The sequence below is a fragment of the Somniosus microcephalus genome, chromosome 15 (genome assembly GCF_052327205.1).
Source record: "Somniosus microcephalus isolate GS21.2 chromosome 15, FLI_Smic_1.0, whole genome shotgun sequence".
Taxonomy (NCBI): Eukaryota; Metazoa; Chordata; class Chondrichthyes; order Squaliformes; family Somniosidae; genus Somniosus; species Somniosus microcephalus.
The window spans coordinates 71,787,608-71,809,747 of NC_141001.1; the positions used below are offsets into that span (position 1 = coordinate 71,787,608).

General features: G+C 37.9%; 1 protein-coding gene across 2 annotated transcripts in view; it reads left to right on the top strand.

Moving 5' to 3' along the window:
* Positions 1-633: 633 nt before the first annotated feature.
* Positions 634-22,140, top strand: part of chka (choline kinase alpha) — an 82,862-nt gene continuing 61,355 nt past the window's right edge. Inside the window, exons 1-3 of one of the 2 annotated variants that reach the window (XM_086008004.1) lie at positions 634-1,368; positions 8,503-8,611; positions 21,689-21,745. In XM_086008004.1, coding sequence (XP_085864130.1) covers positions 1,145-1,368; positions 8,503-8,611; positions 21,689-21,745 — 390 coding nt within the window. In that variant the 5' untranslated portion in view covers positions 634-1,144. The remainder of the gene's footprint in view (positions 1,369-8,502; positions 8,612-21,688; positions 21,746-22,140) is intronic. The other variant, XM_086008005.1, reaches the window with a different exon arrangement.

The following is a 22,140-nucleotide window of genomic DNA, read 5'->3' on the forward strand; positions in this document are numbered from 1 at the left end:
ATTTTTGGTGGGGTGGGGAAGGAAATAAAACCAAAGGCTCCTTGCTGCTGGGATTAAACTTTTCAGTCCTTCGGTAACCGGGCACTTGGGTTAGCTGCATTTTTTTGGAAGATCTTTTCAAAAATGATTGGCAAAGGAAATCGAGTGGCCGGGGGGAGGAAAAAAATAGATAAGTCACAACCGTACTCTGAGGATAAGGGGTAGGCCATTTCGGACAGAAATGAGGAGGAATTTCTTCACCCAGAGAGTGGTGAACCTGTGGAATTCTCTACCACAGAAGGCAGTAGAGGCCAATTCATTAAATATATTCAAGAAGGAGTTAGATATATTTCTTAAGGCTAAAGGGATATGGGGAGAAAGCAGGGACAGGGTACTGAATTTGGATGATCAGCCATGATCACATTGAATGGCGGAGCAGGCTCAAGGGGCCGAATGGCCTACTCCTGCTCCTATCTTCTATGTTTCTATGTACCAGGCGGCTGAGGTAAGAGCAACATGAAAATGAAGGCTGTGGATGGATTGGGTGGTGTGGGGGCGGGGTCGGGCGGGCTGAGCTTCCAATCACATTCCTGATGCTGATTGGTGAAAGCCACGTGACCAGAGTCTTATATATTTACCGCACATCCTCGGGCGCAGCACAGCGGGATCTGCGCTAACCGAGAGTGCAGGGCAGCTTGTGTGTGTGGGAAAAGAAAACAACCGAAAATTTAGAGTTACTACTTACAGCCGTTAGCTTGATGAAACGTTGACCAAGTCATCCTTTCAAGGAGCTGCAGATTGTTTTTTTTATTTTTCTCTGCCGACGTTTACACTTAATTATAGATTTTAAAGCTACTTTTTGACATAGTTCAAAAAGAATAATTTTAAAATAGTGAGGGTTTTTTTTTCTCTCTCTTCCCCCCGCAGAGATACTGCCTTTCTTTCGTTAGGTGTGGTTGTTTCAATAAGGTTTGATTTTTTTCTATCTTTTGTCTTTCTGCTTTGAGCACCTTGACATTGCCGGAGTAAGAGTGACGAGGATTTATTTCAACCGTTTGGAGTCTTCCCCCACCCCCTCTCTCTCTCTTCCCCCTCTCTCTCTCTCTCTTTCTCCCCTCAAGTTATAATTGCAATTTCATTCTTTTCCGATACCGCGTCAATATAAATGAAAACCAAATTCTCCAGCGCAGTGGACACTCCAGGGATGGGGCTGCTGATCGCACAGAATGGGCTCCGTGTTCAGCATGAAGAAGGCACAGAATACAAAGCGGGAAGACAGGACGCACCCGACCAGCAAACCAAGCATAAAGCTTATCTTTGGTGCAAAGAGTTCCTTCGAGGTGCTTGGAAAACCTTGTCAGAGGACGAATTTCAAATTAGTATTATAAGGTTTGTATGTCTGTGTGCCTTTTAAAAAAAAAAAAAAAAAAATCATCAGATTTGGGGGATTTTATGCTGCCCGAAGTGTTTGTGATTTTTAAAATGGAGTAGCCTTGGTATCTGAATGAATTCGTGACGGGGGAAGAAAAAGGAGAAAAAAATTGACGAGTTGATTAAAAATGGAGCCTACGCGACACCCTCTAGAAGGGCTAAAGGATCCCAAATGAGATGGAGGTTGTTAACCGAGTATAATCCGGACCAATAATTTTGCTTTATTCGATATCTCTATATGCATAGTTATGATTTTTCAACCGGAACTGTCAATGAGACATGCAGAAAAAAAGGAAACCGTGACTGATCGAAATGGCTTCAGTTAACTCCATGGTAACACGATCTGCTTAACGTTTTGCATTATGTTTAAATGGTGAAGGAGATGATGAAATATTAGGGGTGGGGGAATAACTTTGGATTATTTAAAAATCACTGACAGTCCAAATGTTAAGTGTTTGTAATGGTGGAGGGGAGGATTGAAAAGATTATGGAAGTAATTAAATGCGCATTTTCCAAGATAGGGTTGACTTGAGGTGAATTTGATCCTCTTAAGCATTCATGTAGCACGTTCTCCCAAATATCATGCTCCGAATGCATTCCATTTGAAACCTATTTCTATTGAACTTGTAAATGCTTACTTGATGGGAATTTGAAGTTTATCTTTAATATAATTCCAAATACAATTAATGTAGAGTTAATTAGTCTCATTCTAATTTGGAATATAAAGTTCCACATGGGTTTTGGGCTAGATGGTATTACGCAGCAAGAATTTGGGGTATAAATAGAATAACTATATTATGTAAAACTCTTGCTATTGTTTTTGCAGCAAGTAAATACTTAACAGATGCATCAGCCTGGAATACAGGAACAGGAGTAGGCCATTCAGCCCCTCGGGCCTGCTGCGCTTTTCAATTAGATCATGGCTGATCTGCAACTCAACTCCATTTTCCCACCTTTGTTCCACATCCCTTGATACCCTTACCTAAAAAAAAATCTATCTACCTCTGTCTTGAAAGCTCCAAATTGTCCTAGCATTCACAGCCTTTCGGGGGCTAGAGTTTCACATTTCTACTACCCTTTTTGTGGAAAAATTACTTCTGCTTTTTGTTCCTGAATGGCCTAGCTCTAATTTTAAAATTATGTCTCCATGTTCGATCAGATCAGCCCTCAATCTCCTATACTCAAGGGAATACAAACCAAGTTTATGCAACTTGTCCTCCTAATTTAACCCTTTAAGCCCCAGTAATTTTCTGCCAACTGACAAAACTAAATCACTGCACAGGTAAGTGGAAATGCTGAGCATTTGCTCTGGAAAGTTATATGGCATGATTAGAGCTTAAAACCTTTGTGTTATGCAGAATACATTGTAGTAATATGCAACACTGGGAATAAACAAATGTAGAATTCTTCAATGTGTGGCTCTAAATGTATGGCAGATTAAGTTTGAGAAAATATTATAATTAGTTGTTGTATATGTTGTAAAACATCAATTTTACCAATGCATAAATTACATTGCCAGGTTTGCAGGTCATAAAAAATTGCATCAGGTTGTGACGTATTTGCCAGATGTTTGTTTTCAGTAGTATAGCATTCACATTAACTTGTTAAAACTCTAAACAGAAGTTCTTTTGGAGGTCAAAAATCATGTTTGGACATTGTTTACAGTTGAGATTTTCTTCCACTGCTTTTTTCCTTGCGGTCACAGTAGCGATAGTTTCCATAAGAAGGCCAAGTCTCCTATGACTTGAAACCTGCAATCTTATGCATGCTGTGTGCCACAGAACCAACAATTACTCCTTGATTCTGGTAAAACACTGTGGATGCCCATTACATTCTCTTGTTTATTAAAGGAGCCAAGTACCACATTATCAGACCATTGTATCCAGATTTACAAGTAAGATTATACACAGAAGCAGTAATAAACTAAAACAGTATCATAATAGACTTAAATACATATGTAAACTGTTTCAAAAGGAGAGTCCCAAAACTTTTTTTTAACGAGTCTCCTGCCCTTTACGAGGGATATAACATCCAGTGGTCCCCTGTTCACTTTTTCACATGGTATAGACAGTGGGAAGCATGGAATATGTGGACCACAGGGCTGCTCCCCAATTATATGTCTGTTATTTTGATGTTGAAGCAAGTGCACTGGACTATCAAATGAATTCTTCTCAATGGGAAGTGTAATTGAGATAGAAGGTATGAACAGTCATTTCCTGCCATATGTGGTCCATTTGTTTTTAACAACTGCCAACATGTGAAATTGTGTCTTGTCCAGTTCTTAAGTATCTGCCCTTGCTCTTGGAACAAATTTCCCTTGATGGTTCAATATTGAAGATAATAAATGTTGTCCATGTCTCCAGTCTTTGGACTTCTATCTGTTAGCATTTCAAAGAAGGGTTGTGCAGCCAGCAAGCAAACTTTGATCTAATTAAGTTGTTGAGTGCTATCTGTGGTGCCCAAAAAAACCTTTCATCCCTGGGTTACAACAACAACTTGTATTTTTATAGCGCATTTAACGTAGTAAAACGTCCCAAGGCGCTTCACAGGAGTGTTATACGACAAAATTTGACACCGAGCCACATAAGGAGAAATTAGGGCAGGTGACCAAAAGCTTGGTCGAAGAGGTAGGTTTTAAGGAGCGTCTTAAAGGAGGAAAGAGAGGTGGCGAGGTTTAGGCAGGGATTTCGGAGCTTAGGGCCTAGGCAACAGAAGGCACGGCCACCAATGGTTGAGAAATTATAATCGGGGATGCTCAAGAGGGCAGAATTAGAGAAGCGCAGATATCTCGGCTGGGGAGCGGTCTGAAGGAGATTAGAGATGGGGAGGGGTGAGGCCATGGAGGGATTTGAAAACAAGGATGAGAATTTTGAAATTGAGATGTTGCTTAACCAAAGGAATTAGCTCAAACAATTGCAATTTCTCTCGCGGGCCAAATCCCAGAAGGTTCGAAAATAGCAAATGTGATTCTCGTGTTCAAAAAGGGGCAAGGGATGAGCCATCAAATTATAAATTTGTTAGCCTTAATTCCATTGTTGGAAAAGTGTTTGAAAGTATTATGAGGGATAATATAAGGGAGTATCTTGAGGGGCATGAGCTAATCAGACAGTCAGTATGGTTTTAGGAGTGGGAGATCATGATTGACTGACTTATTTATTGGATTTCTTTTAGGAGATGACAGACTTGGTAGATAGGGGAGAGGTTATGTACCTGGATTTCAAGAAGCCATTTGACATCACACCAAATAGGCTACTACATGAGGTCCAAACTCCTGGGATAGATGGGAGTGTATTAAAATGGATTGGCAAATGGTTGGTAGACAACGAGTAGTAGTGCATGGGCAGGTATCTGATTGGCAGCCAGTTTTTGGTGGAGTGCCACAAAACTCAGTGTTGGAGCCACTGTTACTTATTAATTTTATTAATGATTTTTAGGACAATACCAAATTGGGAGCAGTGTCAAATGATGAGCATCAGTGCACACAAATTCAAAAGGATCTTGACAAGCTAAATTGATGGGCCGAAAGGTTGAGGTTCGGTAGAGGGAAGGTTGATGTCTATTATGCGCTAAATGGGAATATACTTGTGGTATCAGCGCTGGAGAGAGATCTTGCTGTTTTAGTGGGCAGGTTACCAAAACCATCAGCACAATGTTCCCAGTTTTTTTTTTAAAAAGCAGTAAAATTTGAGGTTGCATTGCAAGGGGTATAAACATATAAATCCTGAGAGGTCATTTTAAGAAGGCATTTAGCCCTGGTGAGACTACATCTGGAGTACTGCATGCAGTTTTGATCTTATTATTTCAAAGAATATTCAGTTATTTTGAGGGGCTGCATGGTTGATCCCAGAACTTGAGGGAATGATGTATGAGGAAAGATTAACTACCCAGGGTCTTTACTCTCTTGAAAAGAGAAGACTTCAGAGATATGATAGAAGTGTTTAAAATCATGAATGGTTTGGACAAATTTGATCGAAGTAAGAATTTAAGCACAAATGGTTATATTTACAAATTAAGGGCAACCTAGGAAATACAGGATTAGTCTTTTTTATTAAAGGGGTGGTAATTGGAACTAAGCACTGGCATGGATTCAGGGTAATAGGAAAAGTACCAAGGGAATACCATGGATAGGTGGACGAGATGGGCTGAAAGTCTTCTCCTGGCTGAAACTTGCTATGTTTAAGGAAGGTTAGGTGACTCTCTAATTCAGTGGATGGATCTGCTCGTTTTGTGTATTGGATAACCCCCCTCATCCCTACCCTGTCCCCGGCAGTGTCAGAGGAGTTACTTTTCATAGCTGAAACCAGATTTTAAATAACATTTATCCCACCTATCTAAAAACATAAAAAATGCAATCCAGGAATGTTCCCTCTAATGCAGGAGGAAAAAAAAACTTCTGCCTTCATCACAGTCAAATGTGGGAAATATTTTGGCAGGCAATTTGGTAAACCATCGTCCAATCCTATTTAACTGGCTAACAGTGGCAGTAGCATTTTTTAAAGATTTTTTTTCTTATAAATTTTCTGTCTGCCACCATCGCCTGAAGGTGTTGGCTTCTTGCTGATATATGGTTAAATTGGCAACGAGTGCTTTCTCGCATCTATCCAGTTAGCCTTTTTTTTATTAACATGTAACAGTGAGATTTGGCAAGCTATTCAACTTTTGGGAACATCACAGCTGAGCCCGATCTTGTCCCCATTCAACATGCACATGTGCAATTCCAGCAGGGCTCACTGGATATCAACAAGGAATGGGAACTGTAGGTTGATGTCCCTGCCCTAACTCAGGCACTGAGTTTAGTTGTAGCACCACTACTGCCACCCGGTCCGATAGCAGCTGACTCGGTAAAGATTGGGGATTAAGCTTGGGAGGGGTTGGCTACTCGCTAGTAAAATTTGTGGAGCCATCATGGTCGACACAGGAGCATATTAAAAATAAACTTTATTTCAAGACGCCATTAATTACAAAAAAGGGGTACATTGGTGTAGTGGTTATCATACTGGGCCAGAAACACCGAGATTGTGAGTTCCAAGTCCTGTCGTAGCAAATTGGAAAATTAAATTCAATAAATCTGGTAAATTGTGAGTTACAACTGGACTGTTGTAAAGACCCAGTTGATTTAATAATGTCCTTCACGGAAGGGAGCCATCCATCCTTACCTGATCCGATCTACACAGATTCAAAACTACTGAATGGGACTCTTGAGTCTCTCTGAATTATCTTAGTAATTACTATGACCCACCAGAACTTCTATGGGCAGTAGATGTGACCTTGCTCGGGTGACCTATGTCCCAAGAACAAACAAATCCAAACAGTATCTCTGATTTGTTTTTCTCTTATGTTGTACAATTGTAGGGTTATTCTAGTTCCTGCAAAACCTAAAATGTTCTATAAAATAGAAACAGGAAAACGGAAATTATACAGAAAGTCCATCAGCACCTTGTTTTCAAATCCCTCCATGGCCTCGCCCCTCCCTATCTCTGTAATCTCCTTCAGCCCCACAAACACACCCCCCCCCCCCCCCGAGATATCTGCGCTCCTCTAATTCTGCCCTCTTGATCATCCCTGATTATAACCGCTCAACCTTTGGTGGCCGTGCCTTCTGTTGCCTAGGCCCTAAGCTCTGGAATTCCCTCCCTAAACCTCTCCGCCTCGTTACCTCTCATTCCTCCTTTTAAGACGCTCCTTAAAACCTACCTCTTTGACCAAGCTTTCGGTCATCTGCCCTAGTTTCTCCTTTTGTGGATCGGTGTCAAGTTTTTTGTCTTAAAATACTCCTGTGCAGCACCTTGGGATGTTTTACTACGTTAAAGGCGCTATATAAATACAAGTTGTTGTTGAAAGGTAAGAAACAAGTTAATGTTTTGCATGCGGAACTTTGTTACCCAAATTATTCATCCCATTTTCTGATGCTGTCTGACTTCCTGTTGCCAGCATTTTCTGCCTTATTTTGTATTCCCTGAATTTGCAGTTTCTTCAACTCTTTTAAAAAGTTGCAATGACTGGGAACAAAATTCAGCCATGTGATTAGAACTTTGATTTGAAATGTGAAACTAAATGGCGAGATACAAAATTCCTGCTCTTTGTGAAAGATACAAATGTTCAGTTCAGATCACAATGGTCCTATTGTTACACCCCTTGGTTGACACCATATTTAATTAGATACTGGGCAGTATGGGCATAGTCTTAAACATAAGGGGGCGCAATCGGCGATCTGGGCACACTGCGCCCCAAATTATGCTAGTTTTGAGAAGTGTTTTTTCTCATCATTTGCATATCACCAAATGAAAAATCTGCCATAAATTGGGCAACATTTTAAAATGTAACTTTAAAAAAAATTTGCTTTAAAAAATATTCCTTGGTATATTTAAGAGTGTAGCTTGGTGCAGTTTGATTAATACAACTGAAAATGGGTTATCACAAAAAATAAGCATTTTTAATCACTGTCAATCCACCACCTGCGAGTAACCCGATTTTAAATGACTGAAAATTACTTCAAAAAAAATATACAGAACCATTTGCTAGTTGTATTGGGGTACAGTAGTCAGTTTTTTAGTAAATTGAAAAAAAATTACATTGTAAAGGTTATAAAATGTGCCAACTGGTGTCCTTGCGCCCAAAAGAACCAGCTTAATTTTTTTAGAGCCTCATCAAAGGCCTGCAAAAGAGTGCAATTAGCAGAAACTGCCAATGGTGATTAATTCAGCCTGGGGCTGCAGCTAGTTTTGTGGGCAGGGCCAGCTTCTAGCGTGATTTATTTTTAGACTAGCGCAAAAAATGGCAGAAATTCATTTTGTACACAACATAATTTGCACTTAAATTCCACCATCTTTTGCACGGGTTACGTCGATCTTGGGCAAATTGCACCAAAAAAACTAGTGCAACCAAGCAGAAACCACCCCATGATGCTTAGACCACTTGGGAGTACCTATGAGAACATCTAAAGCAAGATCTGAATTTGTAACAACTATATAATATAATTTTTTTGTCTTGCTTATGATTTTGTAGCTAATTTGACGAGGAATCTTCAACCATTCCATTTTTAATAAATGCACTGGTCTTGTTTAATATTCTACTTTTCTTCTACTTTTGCAGGGGTGGCCTTAGTAATCTGCTTTTTCTGTGCTCATTACCTGATACTAAAAGCTGTGTAAAGGATGAACCACGATGTGTTCTCCTTCGATTGTATGGTGCGATTCTTCAGGTGAGATTGGATTTCTGGAGGTGGCATGTTCATTTATGATGTGTGTCTGTCTAAGAGCTAAAGTTGTTTCCATTGAGTATTAGAAACTAGTGGGAAATTGTAGTGGAGTAAATGATTTGTTTGAATAATCAATTTTCATTTTGATAACCATTTTTGTTAATTAAGAATTTTTATTTGTGTCTACATGTGAATCAAAGTCATTCTGTATCAACAATGAAGTTTTAAAATGTTGTAGTGTTAAAATTGCACAAACTAATCTTTTGCTTTGCTCTAAGCAAGAGTAAATGACGTTTACCCAAAATATTGGAACAAATGTTTCTCATTGTTGAAGCACCTTTAGTTTTAAAACAATATACTCTGATCTACAGTTCTAGTGTTAATCTACAATATGAGCAGAAACAGAAAATGGCCCACATAATAGATTGAGATGCTGGATAAAATTAGAAAATGCCTTTATAATTAAATTAAAGATTTATATTATCCAGTTTGCAGAGAAGTGTATAGAAAAATAAGGCAGATTAGTCATTTTGAGACATGGAACATTTTAATATCCAATAACTGGTGAAGGTGTAGAATAGAGTAAATGGCAATCTCGATTGATGTAAAGCTTAATGAAATATTTAATAGTTCACAGGATTTGAGAAATATAGTAGCTAATAAGAAATTTGCTTCTTTTCAGAAAATGTGCAAGTGAAAATGACCACTTACCCTGCAGATTACTGAAACATTAATCATGGAAATGCATATAAAGGAAAAAGCTTTTTTTATTTCATTTTGAATACTGTAAACTGCTAGGCATGTCACTGATTGATTGGCTTTGCAAACTTCAGGTCGTTATGACAGAACTGTTTGGCTTAGTTCATGTTCTTTAGAATAAAGACCCATAAACAAATCTTTTTAAGAGTTTAGGAGAGACACCTGTTACAAATGATCGAAAGGTAGGATTCTACATTTATACAGTCACATCTGTGTTGAACTTCATGCTGAGTGTTCTAAAAATTTGTGATAGTCGTGCGCTTATTGGCTACATGGAAGATTGAAAACAGCAAAGATGGTTCATTTACCTTGTGTATTGCTATGGTAGTTAATCATTACAAGAAGTGCAAATTGCCAATTGACTTGCAGTGTTTGTCGTACAATTGGCAACTAATGGGAACAGATTCAATTTGAGAATTTTGAATGTTCCTCTTGTAGATTAAAATGATCTGTAGGCCACCACACATTCAAGCCTTAAAATCCTAATGATAATGCACACAGATCCTACTGATCCCTACATATTACCGATGGAAACAATGATAATGGAACTATTGCATTATTTATAAATACCTCTAAATATAATGCATTGAACAATTTGTAGCAGTTTTAATTGACATGTCACAGAAATGCCATGAAATGACTAAAATGAAAACACTGATTGTTGACTGAAAAATATTTTCAAATATTGATTGGATGAACTTCGCACTAGTCTTCATAAAAATGATCATCTTGGAATATACCATCCAACTTTTTCTTCTCAATTTTCTCCCTATCCCTCTTTTCCTGAACTTGTTGACTGATGCTGAGATATAAGCATAAATTTGGTTACACTCCACTCGAGCCTCACTTGACAAGGGCAGATTGGAAATCGGGCGCAAAGTCCAGTGTGTCCCCGAGTCATGGCACTCCTAATTTTCTGATGATTTGATGTAGCACAGAGGTCTTCTTTCTGCGTATGGCTGAGACCTATACCATATGGTACATTTTCACCTTTAATGTCCTGGGGCAGAGCTTCCATGTTGGGAGTGCATAATGGGAATTCAACCCCTCTGAAATGTACTTCCAGCCTGCAAAACTCTGCCAATGTGAAGACAAAGATTTACCTCAAGAGTTTACTGACTGACCATCAGAAGTTGGCTATCCGACTTTATTATCTGTTCTATTACATCTAACTTTTGTGCATTGCAAAAACAATTATCTGTTACATCCACAAGACTGTGTTGCCATATGATTTACAGAAATGGAAGTTACATTTTACAACATCATACAATTGCAGTTTCATAGTCTGATGACCCCAATCCTCATTGCACATTAATGTCAATTGTTTTTGGCAGTGAATAGGTTCCTTAGGAAAATAGGAGGAGGAATAGGTCATTCAGCCCCTCGAGCCTGTTCCGCCATTCAGTTAGATCATGGTTGATCTACGCCTCAACTCCATTTATCCACCTTTACTCCATATTCCTTGATACCATTACCTATCAAAAATCTATCAATCCCAGCCATGAAAATTTCAATTGACTCTGCATCTGCAGCCATTTAGGGGAGACAATTACAGATTTCCCCTTGCAGTAGAGATTTTTTGTTTGTGGCAAATTAAACTTGATTTTTTTTTTCTTAAGTTACCATAGTGCTTTAATATGTATGTATGGGGCTTATATTTTGGTGACTGCATGTTCCTCTGTTTTGATTCCCTAAACATTATGACATACATAATTAGATGGCAGATGAAATTAATGGTTCCAAAGAAGTGGTGAAACAATTAAAGGATCAGTTCTTCAAAATATGGAGTGGGCCTGTGCACAGGATCAAAAAAATTGAGGCGTCCAGTTAAAAGTCAAAATTGTCGAGTCTTTCTTTCTGTCAATCATCACATCGTCCATTTTGTAGCACAAAAAAGTTAGAAAAAATTATTTTACAGACGATTGTAGTATGATTCATTAAATGGGATGTTTCAAATATATGTTGGAGCAATATTTAAAAAGATAAAATTAACTTGTGAAGCAATTGGACTAACCCATTCATCACAAAATAGTGGCTTGTTGAAATTGTAGAGCATTAAATGTTATAAAAACCAAAGTTATCAACATCATGCAAAAGAAGAAAAATTGAAGGGGGGTGGGGGAGGAGGGTGAGCAAAGCTGCTCGATTTCAACCTTCAAATAAAGCAGTGGGACTGGGAGTATGCCTATGGACATACAGCTGCACCTGCACTTTTGATAAAACAAATCTTGTCTTTAAAAACATTTATGGCACCACAATATTTATTGCAGTAGAACTGAGGTAAGAATTCTATATTCCAAATTATGAAGTAGAAAAATATTTTTAGTGGCACATAATGAAATGTAGCAATCTGTAACAAACCTTTCTTCAGTAATTTCAAAATACGAGCATGTATTCCTTATACCATTGTGTAGAACAGTCTTGTTGATCACAAGCGCAGTAAGTTTTCTTTCAGTTTTAACAGTTTATTCATTGATGTGAGTGGAAAGTGTGTTTTTGTAAACTGTTATTTTAATCTGATGATGTAGATTCAGAACAGAACGTTTTCCACTGATGCTTTATGACATTGTGAAATGTTTAAGTCCGCATTTTATCTACACAAAGGGGCGGAGTTTCGGACAGGAAACCCGGAAGCCTGGGTTTCTCCGCATGCTGTGGAGATTTAACGCCACAGCGTGCGACTCTTAGCCCTGATGGGTTCCCTGTCTTGAAGTCAGCCCGATCCTGGCAAGGAGGGTGTCTGATGGTGGGGAGTTTGGGCAAGGAGAAAGTAATCCTGCTCCTCCTAGCCCACGAGGAGTGCTCCCAGAGGCTGTCCTCGCCTCGCTGCAGCTGCCAGGTTTCCTGGGAAACTGAGCCGGCCGCAGTAAAACCTGCAAAACAGGTTAAATCAGAGGCTTCCAGCCTCTTGGGAGCGGGTTGGCTGCCTGCCCCTTGTCCCGCCTTAGTAAAACCCAGTGGGTGGGTTGGAGCCGGCTTCCTGACACGTTTTGAATTTTTTCCACTTTAACCTGCCTACCCACACCCACCTGCTCACCCATTTTAAAATCTCTCTGTCAGAATTTCAGTGTGATTCATGATTGGTTATTTACAGTATCTGGTCTGCAACTCTCATCAGCAAGCAAAGGTAACAGTCTCACCAAATATAGGAACAGGAGTTGGGCATTCAGCCCTTCGAGCCTATTCCGCCATTCAGTTATCATAGCTGATCTGTATCTCAACACTTTACTCGCCTTCGTTCCATATCCCTTAATACCCTTGCCTAACAAAAATCTATTCATCTCAGTTTTGAAATTTTTAATTGGCCTAGCCTCAACCGTTTTTGGGGGGAGTGTTCCAGATTTCCACTACCCTTTGTGCAGAACTGCTTGCTGAAATCATCCCTGAATAGCCTAGCTCTAATTTTAATGTTATGCTCCCTTGTTCTGGACTCCCCCACCAGAGGAAATAGTTTCTCTCTCTACCGTATCAAATCTTTTAATCATCTTAACACCTCAATTAGATCCCTTAATCTGCTATACTCCAAAGAATACAAGCCTAGCCTATGCAACCTGTTCTCGTAATTTAACCCTTTTATCCCCGATAGCATTCTGGTGAATTTGCGCTGCACCCACCTCCAAGGCCAGTATATCCTTCCTGAGCTGTAGTGCCCTGAACTGAATGCCGTTTATTAGCATAAACTTGTGGAAGTTCAATATAGCTTGGATCCAAGGGTTGCTTTATTGAGTTGGGGTTAACTTAATATTTTGTTTTGAAGGCAATTAAACTTATAGGCAGACCTTAAATTGATTCTATGAATCTGGTTTGTTCACTGCCATGTCTCAACTTTAACTTCAATTGTACACAATAGACTTCAGACTGCAATGTTATAGGGGTTGTTTGCAGGAAAGTGCCAAAAAATGCCAAACAAAAGTAATTAGCAGTTTGCTAATTGGTTAGCATTTTTCAGTAAGCTTAAGCTTTTAAGTAAACTACAGTCTTTATTTAAGAGAGCTGAAGTCCTGTATTTCTATCTTTATGTAATACAGTTGATATTTTTTGATATCTTAATGCTTTGTTTAAGTATGTTGAACACTGTAAATTGAACAAAGTTTGTTCCTTTTGTTAAAGCTTTTTTACAGAATAAAGCGAAGGTGGCTATTCTTTGCTGACAATTCTTATTTTCTATGATAATTTGAGAAAACCGAATAGTAATGGGCAATTCTAATGTGTTGCCAACTGTCTACTGTTCCTGATAATATGTCTATAGAGTTTTCTTTCTCTGAGATTCTAGCCAATGCTTTATTTAGTTCACAAAGATTTAAGTAGGCCACAAAGCAAAATGGTAAGGTAACATAAGACATTCTTGTTGTAAATTACAAGTTGAAAGTCAAACAATTGTATCTTGTAATTCTTACCAATTCCATCTGTAAGAATGCATGGGGTTTAATAATTAGCTTGAAAGAAATGCCTATGGCATTTACTAGCTTAATTGTTCCACTTCATTCTCTCTAGGTGAGGACTTGCATAGCTCACACATTTTCCCCAACAATAAGAGAAATCTGTGGCTCTTTTCTGGTGTTACAGTACTAGCTATGCTGTAGCAGTTTAAATGTTTACTCTTTTTTGTAATACAGCTTTTGATATTTTAAAAAGCGAGTTGGACTGTCTTTCTAATCGTGTCAGTGTCAACATTTTCATCAGTTCAATTCAAAGTACCAGATTTGTATGCCCACTGCTACTTATCTATTCATTCTGTATCTTTGTAAAAATTGTACTGTTAATTTCCTTCAAAAACATTCCCAGCAATGTGTATGAATTTTATGTTTGAAATAACAGGCCTGTTCAGTGGGAAGCTTAATTTGTTCAGTATCTTCACACTCAGAGAAAAGTTGAATAAGCACTGAGTTTTTTTATTAGGACCTAACATTAATTTACAAGACTGCTGCAGCTTAATTCGTTTGAACACAGAGCTCCTATTTGCCATTTGGAATGGACCTTGCCAACAAAAACAGATATGTACTCGAGAAAACACTTCTTTCTATGGGGGAGGAGGCAGAGGGAGTGAATCATATGACCAAGTGAAGTTGCTATAACCCTGAAGCTTTGTTACAAGTAGATTACATTGTTGTGCAAGACATTATTAATAAGAAACCAGAAATTAACTTATGTACATTATACCCCAAAAATTTTAAGTGGCATTTTAGTTGGCAAGAATGTAATGAACCATTTAAAATTTACTCCAAATTGCTGCAAACAAATGTGACGGACAAATTTATCATGTCACTGTTAAAAATTCAAGATCAAGGATGACCAGTAACTCGAGCGGTTATACTCTCAACTCGACGTTATCTATTGAAGTACTATCAAAAGGGAACCTCAGTCATGCACCACACAATGTTGGGGGAGGGAACAGAAAATGCATTTTTCTGGCTTTCTGTACTTGCATTGCACATCCAGTTTGTAGTACTTGGAAGTATTTGGGGAAAAGTTCTCCAGGACAGTTAGCTAAATATTTATGCTATAGCACTTCTGAATGATTAGTTAGATAGAAGTTAAGTTTTAGTGATATTTGTGGAAACTTTAAGAAGGCTTTCCTGGTAAACGACAACTGGATTATAAATTCTGTAGAAATTAAACACAAAATTGATGACAATACTTAGATACTGAAACTGTACCATTGGAGTGAATTAAATTTTGTAAACCTACAATTCAATTATTGAGTAGTTAGGAAATCAGTTTTTGTAATGTTAAAGGTCTCAAAACCAACGTTCAGTTTTTAATAATTCTTTAACATATCGACTTTCAATTTTGTAAATGTTTGCTGTAATCAAATGAAACATTGACGGTAAAAGTCAACGCGCCCAAACTTTGTAATTGCAGCTCTAGATTCTATTTTATGTTGATACTTCTGATTGCATTCTCTACAGAATGATGCAGTAAGTATTCTACAATATATCTTTTTTCCTATTTTTATCTTTCTACAGAAATTCCGGATAGTATCAGAACTTCATGTGCCAAAGCTGACATGACATGCCACATGTATGCTTGCAGTTCTAACTGTACAAGAGCACACACTTTGTTTACTTGTATAATGCAGTATTGCAACCATGTTGATTGCTGTATGATACAGCCTTTTATTAAGATTTATGCTTTCTCCATATTTCATTTCAGTAAATATTTAATCTTAGTTGCTGTGTTTAGGGAGGTTTAAATTGGAAACAAGATGATTGTCCAGAGGAACAGAAAATTTAAGAGGTCTGTGACCAAACCCTTGCCTCCCACCCTGGCCCCACAATCTCTTGTACATTACTTCTCACCCAATCTGATTGTGGAAGAGGCATGGGATCGAAGTACCTGTCTGTCCTTTTACTCATTGAATGGTGTGGATGGATATAAGAGGCAGAGAAAAATGACCACCGTATGTTTTTTAAAAAAATGATCAATTTTTTTCCAAATGAAAATTGAATAAAAATGGTAAATTATATATAATACGTGCTTGCAATTTTAGAGCATGTACTGAATAGGATGATGCACAACGTACTATAACTTATTTCAAATTGGGCTTGGAAGGTTCAAGTTAAATATTTCAGTTAAGATGCCAGTTACCCTGTCATCAGGCATTATAAATGAAGAGGCAAAGTTCACTGATTTCAAATTAATGTCACATGGCCACCTCCACAAACTGAATAATCATATTCCCTTTCCCCCTTGAAGCCAATAAGTAATCCATTATTGAAGACTTAAAATGAGCTTTAGACTTCATCTAATACTTGTTTTACAGTCAAACTTAAGGTTTAGGTTTTGATTTGGAAATAACTTCTATTGGAAATATCAAAAATAGATTTTTTTTCTTTAACTAGTGTTGTGAGCATCCATGCCAACTTTTTAATTCTGAGGTTTCAGAATTACAAGGCATAAAAAATGCAACTTTTTTCATCAGTTTTCTCACCCGCCTCCTGAATGTGCTGATTCATGTAGGTGGTAGTTCCATGTGTGCTGGCAGCCCTCCAGTGGCTCATTCAGGTATGCACCTAAACAGTTAATGTTGCAGGCTGTTTGCCCTGGGTGCTGGGATGGGATGGAATTATAATGGAGTCTGATTCTGACCTTCACCATTGCCCAAATGCACATGTTTTCCAATAGGATTTCTGGATAATGATTAGGAGCAGGATCCTTGGTTGATTTCTGCCTCTCTGCTGTCTTTCTTCCCCCCCCCCCCCTCACACTGGCCAACTGCAATGCCCTTTAACCATTTGGGATTAGATCAACTAACTCCGCAGAGAGTGGGATTTAACCTGGAATCTTCCTTGAGCGTATGTCTCAATAAAACACCTGATGTTGCATGTACCCATTGAGTCTTCAGTGCAACATGCCAGTTTTATTATTTAAATGGACTATCAATTGTTTTTGAAAATAAATTGTTGTAAAGCTGTAAAATGAGTTTTTATAACTTTCATAAACGAAGTTAATCTTCAGAACTGCTTTAGAGAAAATAATTTTGTTTATATTCTCAAAGGATCATGCTCGTCTATGACTTGTGCAGAATTTCAGTTCTGACTATACGAACCCATTTTCTAACAACCAAGTTTGATTTGAAATATATTTCATTTGCTGTGTACATGATTTTTGTATATCCAGATAATACGTGCAAAATCCTAATACCTCCAGTAACAATAATAAAGGTTTAAAAGTAAATTGAAAAAAGCATTGTTGTGTGAAATTGTGATAATAGTCACCTTAACGTCATGCTACATTATGCATGCAACTAATGACTAAAAAGGGCAACTGATTAATGAAAATCATCATCATCATAGGTATATATGTTGGTGATTTTACTTTGTGGATATGCTATAGTACAAGTTGGTATTGAAATCTATGACCTCACAGTATGAAAGGTGATCATCAGTTTTATTGTGTGCTGTGTCTGGTTAAGTTAATGTTATGGCACCAAAGAAATAAATAGTAAGTGCATTCTATTGAGTTGTCTCATAATCATCAATGTTGCAGATATCGGTACAAATTCTCAGTGTCTCTCGCAACTTCTTGTTCCCTTGTTTAATGCTTTACAACTGCTGGCTCAAAGCCACCTGGAAGCAGACAATTTGTGTAGAACTACCCCTCCTATTAACTACAATGGATAGTGGGCAATGTTCCTGATTTTACTGGAGCAGAATTTTGTAATTTTGCCTGAAGGATCGTTCGGTACAGCATGTCTCCTTCTAGGCTGCCATCAAACATAAAATGTGGTAACAAGGGCTGTTGAGAGATGTGGCTAAGTATATAGTTAGCTCCCTTTTTAAGATTTGGATTTGTCAGGCAATTTAATAGAGTATACTTCACCTTCAAAAGTATATATCCTTGTGCTGGCATGTAACGCACACAGTAGTCACAATCGTTTTTATCTTTTTATTTAATTGTTAAAATTTAAAATGGGGCTAGTTGTAGGAGTTCTATACAAGCTCTCGGTGCTTACAGTCTTTGTTTCGGATGAAAAAGCCATTTTTTTGTTGAGCACTTGCAGAGGATTTCTGATTGGGGAAGAGGTGTGATGAGACTTAATCCACAATTCCAAAGGGTGAGTGAGTTATGTTGTTCCTGATGTCATGAGTTGAATTTGTTTCCAGTAGATCGCAACTCTCAAGTTGGTAATTTTATTGTAACCCCAAAGTTATTCTGCATAAAAGAATAATATTACAAGTAATAAAATAAGTGACACTCCTAAAGGCTCAGCGAGTTTATCATCCAGTGAATAGCAAGCTGCAAAGCAGAAGATCACCAGCTCGATCTCAAATCTATGCATAGTTAGCTGATTTCAGGTAGGGAGCAATTGACCTTGGATCCACTCGGTTAGGTTGGTGTTCCTGAATGGTTCCTGTTCCTGACCACAATCTAGTCTTCCCTGCTGTAAGTGTATGAATTTGAACATCAGTTGATGACAGGATCAGCTCAACTGTGATGCTCCCCCCACAACCGAATAGCCTGCTGACACTCATGGCTAGGTTCACACATGATGAATGGCCACTTGGGTAAGGTATTGGAGGGAGACTGGTGCCTGTGGGAACATAATGGGAGAAAATTTGGCAAGACAAAAGATTGGAATTAAAAAAAAAAAGTAAATGATGGTTACATGACCTGAAATCATGTGACATAAACTTTTACTTCTGAGTTGCATAATCCAGAGCAAATAACTTAGGATATCTGTGATAGCATAAATATTTCAAATTCTAGCACAGGTCTATCACCTAATTATACTTGTGCAGGAAAAAAACTTGTTAAATTTGCATTAATTGGAGATCAGCAGCCAAGTATACTGAAATATGAAGTATAGTTGTAACTTTAAAGGCACTGGTAAGTAAATCTAGCCGCCTTCTGATGGCAGGAAGTTAAAATAGATTGCAAAACGAATTTCATTACAGATTTTTAACTAATAGAAACTTATGGAACATGGTGAGCATAAATTTGTCTCGCCTCCATCTTGCTGTTATAAAATGTCACATAGTGAATGTGAAAGTTGCAGTGGCTTGTAAGAAGTTTCACGTCCAAATAACAGAACATGGCGTGTGCTGAACATAACGTCTTTGGATAGCAAAATGGAAGATTGATGTGTAAATTGCTGTTTGTGTAGTGAGTTAAAAGGCTGAAACACAATGGAGAAGATTGGATGACTCAGTAAATCTTTTGCTGTTGCCATATCTTTTACAGCTTTAAACCTTGTGTTCCACCATTCAAACCAGCTACAGTTGTGTAGTATGCACTGTTTCTTTTTCAAGTTAAACTGTAAAAGTACTTGAAAAAACATAAATTAAATCTGCTTACATAATAACAGCTTAGAAAATAACAAAATATAAACAAGAACAGTATGACAACTAACAAAACACTGAGGCTGCAATTCTGTGTATAAGGTCGTAAATATTTATATTTCAACAAATTGGACGTTTTTCAAGAAAACTTCATGATGTCCAGAATTATACTTGGTTTTATCTGCTTACATTAGTAATGCATTTTTAAAACAAATTGTGTAACTTGGATTTCGTTAATTTGCCTAGGAAAAACCATCTGGACCCATATATAAGACTGAGGTAGCCTTATCTAACATGATGGGCCATCCCTCAAGAATTGAAATATGACCAGGTGAAATCTGACTAGGCAAAAGCAGCTGGTTAATTTATTGGTGACAGTTTTTAACATATCTTGTAAATATGACATCATTTAAAATTATCTTTGTGAAAGAAACCAGATCTCAGACCTCAATCTGTGATGAGTCTTTCCAGTAATGTCTGTTGTGTGGAGTTGAGTATGTTGTGGGGGTTCTATACCACCTTGGCTGTACTTGCATATGTTCTCTGCTGCAGGCTTGCCCATGCGATCGTGCCTTTGCGATCGTGCCTTGAGCACTCTGGTTTCCAGGTGACAGACACGATTCACGGTACAGTATCTGACGTTGCAGCATCTTCTACAGTTGTAAACAAATCCTACTTTATTAATTTTTGTCTCTATTTAAATTGGACCTTTAAGTTCATTGTAAAATATTTTGCTCAACTGTAATGAGTTTTTCTTTACTTTCTGAAGTAATTTCTACATAGGCTTTTGTATAACTGGTTTACATAGTTTTGTAATGTGCTTGTTGGCAGACAGTACAGTAGACAGCTTAGCACAAAGAATGTCTTTCTGTTCTGAAACTTCAAACATAAAATGGCCATGTAGTACAATTCATTGACTTATTAAAGGATAGTGTTAGAGTGGTCGGATACAGGGCCATAACCTGTGATTCCTCACCTTGTGAGTTCCCAATCTCGAGGGGAGCACTGCCAAGTGAATGAAAAACATGTCCTTCACGGAAATAAAGTTGGAGAGCAAGTCCCCCTGACCTGCTCTCATACAGCTCCTTTAGCTGACCAACGGTGGCATTGCTAGAGCCCTGGGAGCAGGGTGCTCGATTGCCCTCAGCCAGAGAATAATGCAAGGGGACAGAGCAGGGTGCTCGATTGCCCTCAGTCAGAGAATAATGCAAGGGGACAGAAAGATAGAGAAAAATGATCTTTTGTAAGGAAAAGAGAAGAATGAATTAAAGATTTTTTTGTGTAAAAAGCTACGTGCCACCTAGGGAAAAGCTAAACCTGATGAAGCATTATACATGTAAATAATAATGGGTGACTGGTTGAATTAAATATAGTTTTATTGTTTGTATATCTTGGAAAACAAAAAAAAACTAGCCTAAAATTTCAATAATGCTGAATATTTGGCAAAATATTAACCATGAATATGCTCCTAGTGATTCTTGCACTTAAATTCCTCTCTATCTAATGGGAACCAGTATTGCTAGTAAGGTCAATGGAGTCCATAGGTAACTGCTGTATCCAATTGTTTATACTGATAATTACGTGAATTTAGTCAAAATTCTGACATCAAATCTGCTTTAAAACATCTCAACATGGCTGACGTATCATCATAATAGCTTTCACTTTCTACTTTATAACCCAAACCTATAACTGTCTCCTTGTGAAGTGATAAAATGAGTAAGAATTTATGTGGCATTCCACTCATACTTATTTCATTAAAATGCTCATACTCTTTCAAAAAAGCTTTGTTCCTATGGATGTTAGTTGAAAGACTATTTGAAATATGTTGTTTTTCCCATGGTTAAAAAAGTCTTAATTTTTTGAATTAATATTTACTCATATATAAAAAATTAAAATGTTACTACAAATTAGCAGTATGGTTCCCTGCCCCTCTGCATGTGTATCTCTTTTGTGCACTTGCTCTGTATGTGTGTCTGTCTTTACCTCTCACTTGTTTATCTATCTCTATAGGTATTTGTGTATGTTGATCTTGCTGTAACATAAAGATTTTATATGGATGCCTTTTATTTACCTTTAAAATTCTAAACTTAAAAATCAGTAATGTATGCATTTCTTTTGCATACTGTGTGTGTCTCTCTCTCCCTCTCTATGCTTTTTCAAATGTTATTCTTGCCAAAGATTCCATTTTTGAAAGCAAGTGCTACCATAAGATTCTGGGGGAGTGTAACATAATGCAAGTAATATGACAGTGAAATAGTAAGACGGTGTACTTTTTTCTCCAAAGGACCCAGCTCAAACCCAGATGGCACTACTTTTTACAAAATTTACAGTAACCAAATTAAACAGTTATGTTTAATGGCACAGCATTGTATATGTGCCCTAGCATTAGAATGTTAGATTTTGGATCTCAGATCAGTTTTAATCAAGATACTAGTGGATTTTCTGGGGGAAGGAGAGGAGCAGCTAATATAAATGGAACTTAGGCTTGCTTTACACTTTATTTTTTTTTAAAATGAGTTGCTTTCTGTCTTGTTGATAGATGACCTGTAATAAAGGGGAGTCCAAACAGAATAACCAGGACAGATTTGATATTCGGGTAAGTTCGTCTTTATTTGAAATTGCCTTCAGGGATTAATACATTTTTGTACACATTTGTAAGGGAGCCTTTTTCCTCAAACTCTCAAGTTGTACTTGTTCAGCTGCCTCTGCTGCTTCCCTTCCTTCCCCTAGCCCACCGGGTCAAACTTCCTCTAAGGTTCCCCTCTGCCCTAGCCCCGAACTTGCATCTTTCTCTTTCTCTCCTATCTCCCCTCATGCCCTCTCTGAGCTCATCTAGCCCATGCGACCCACCTCCTGCTCCCCAACCTTATTCCCGCTAAACTGCTGACCACTCAACTTTCCTTTCTGGCCCCCACGTTAGCTGATACTGTTAATGGTTCTATCTCCTCAGGTATTGTCCCTCTCCCCTTCAAATCTATGGTCATTGCCCCT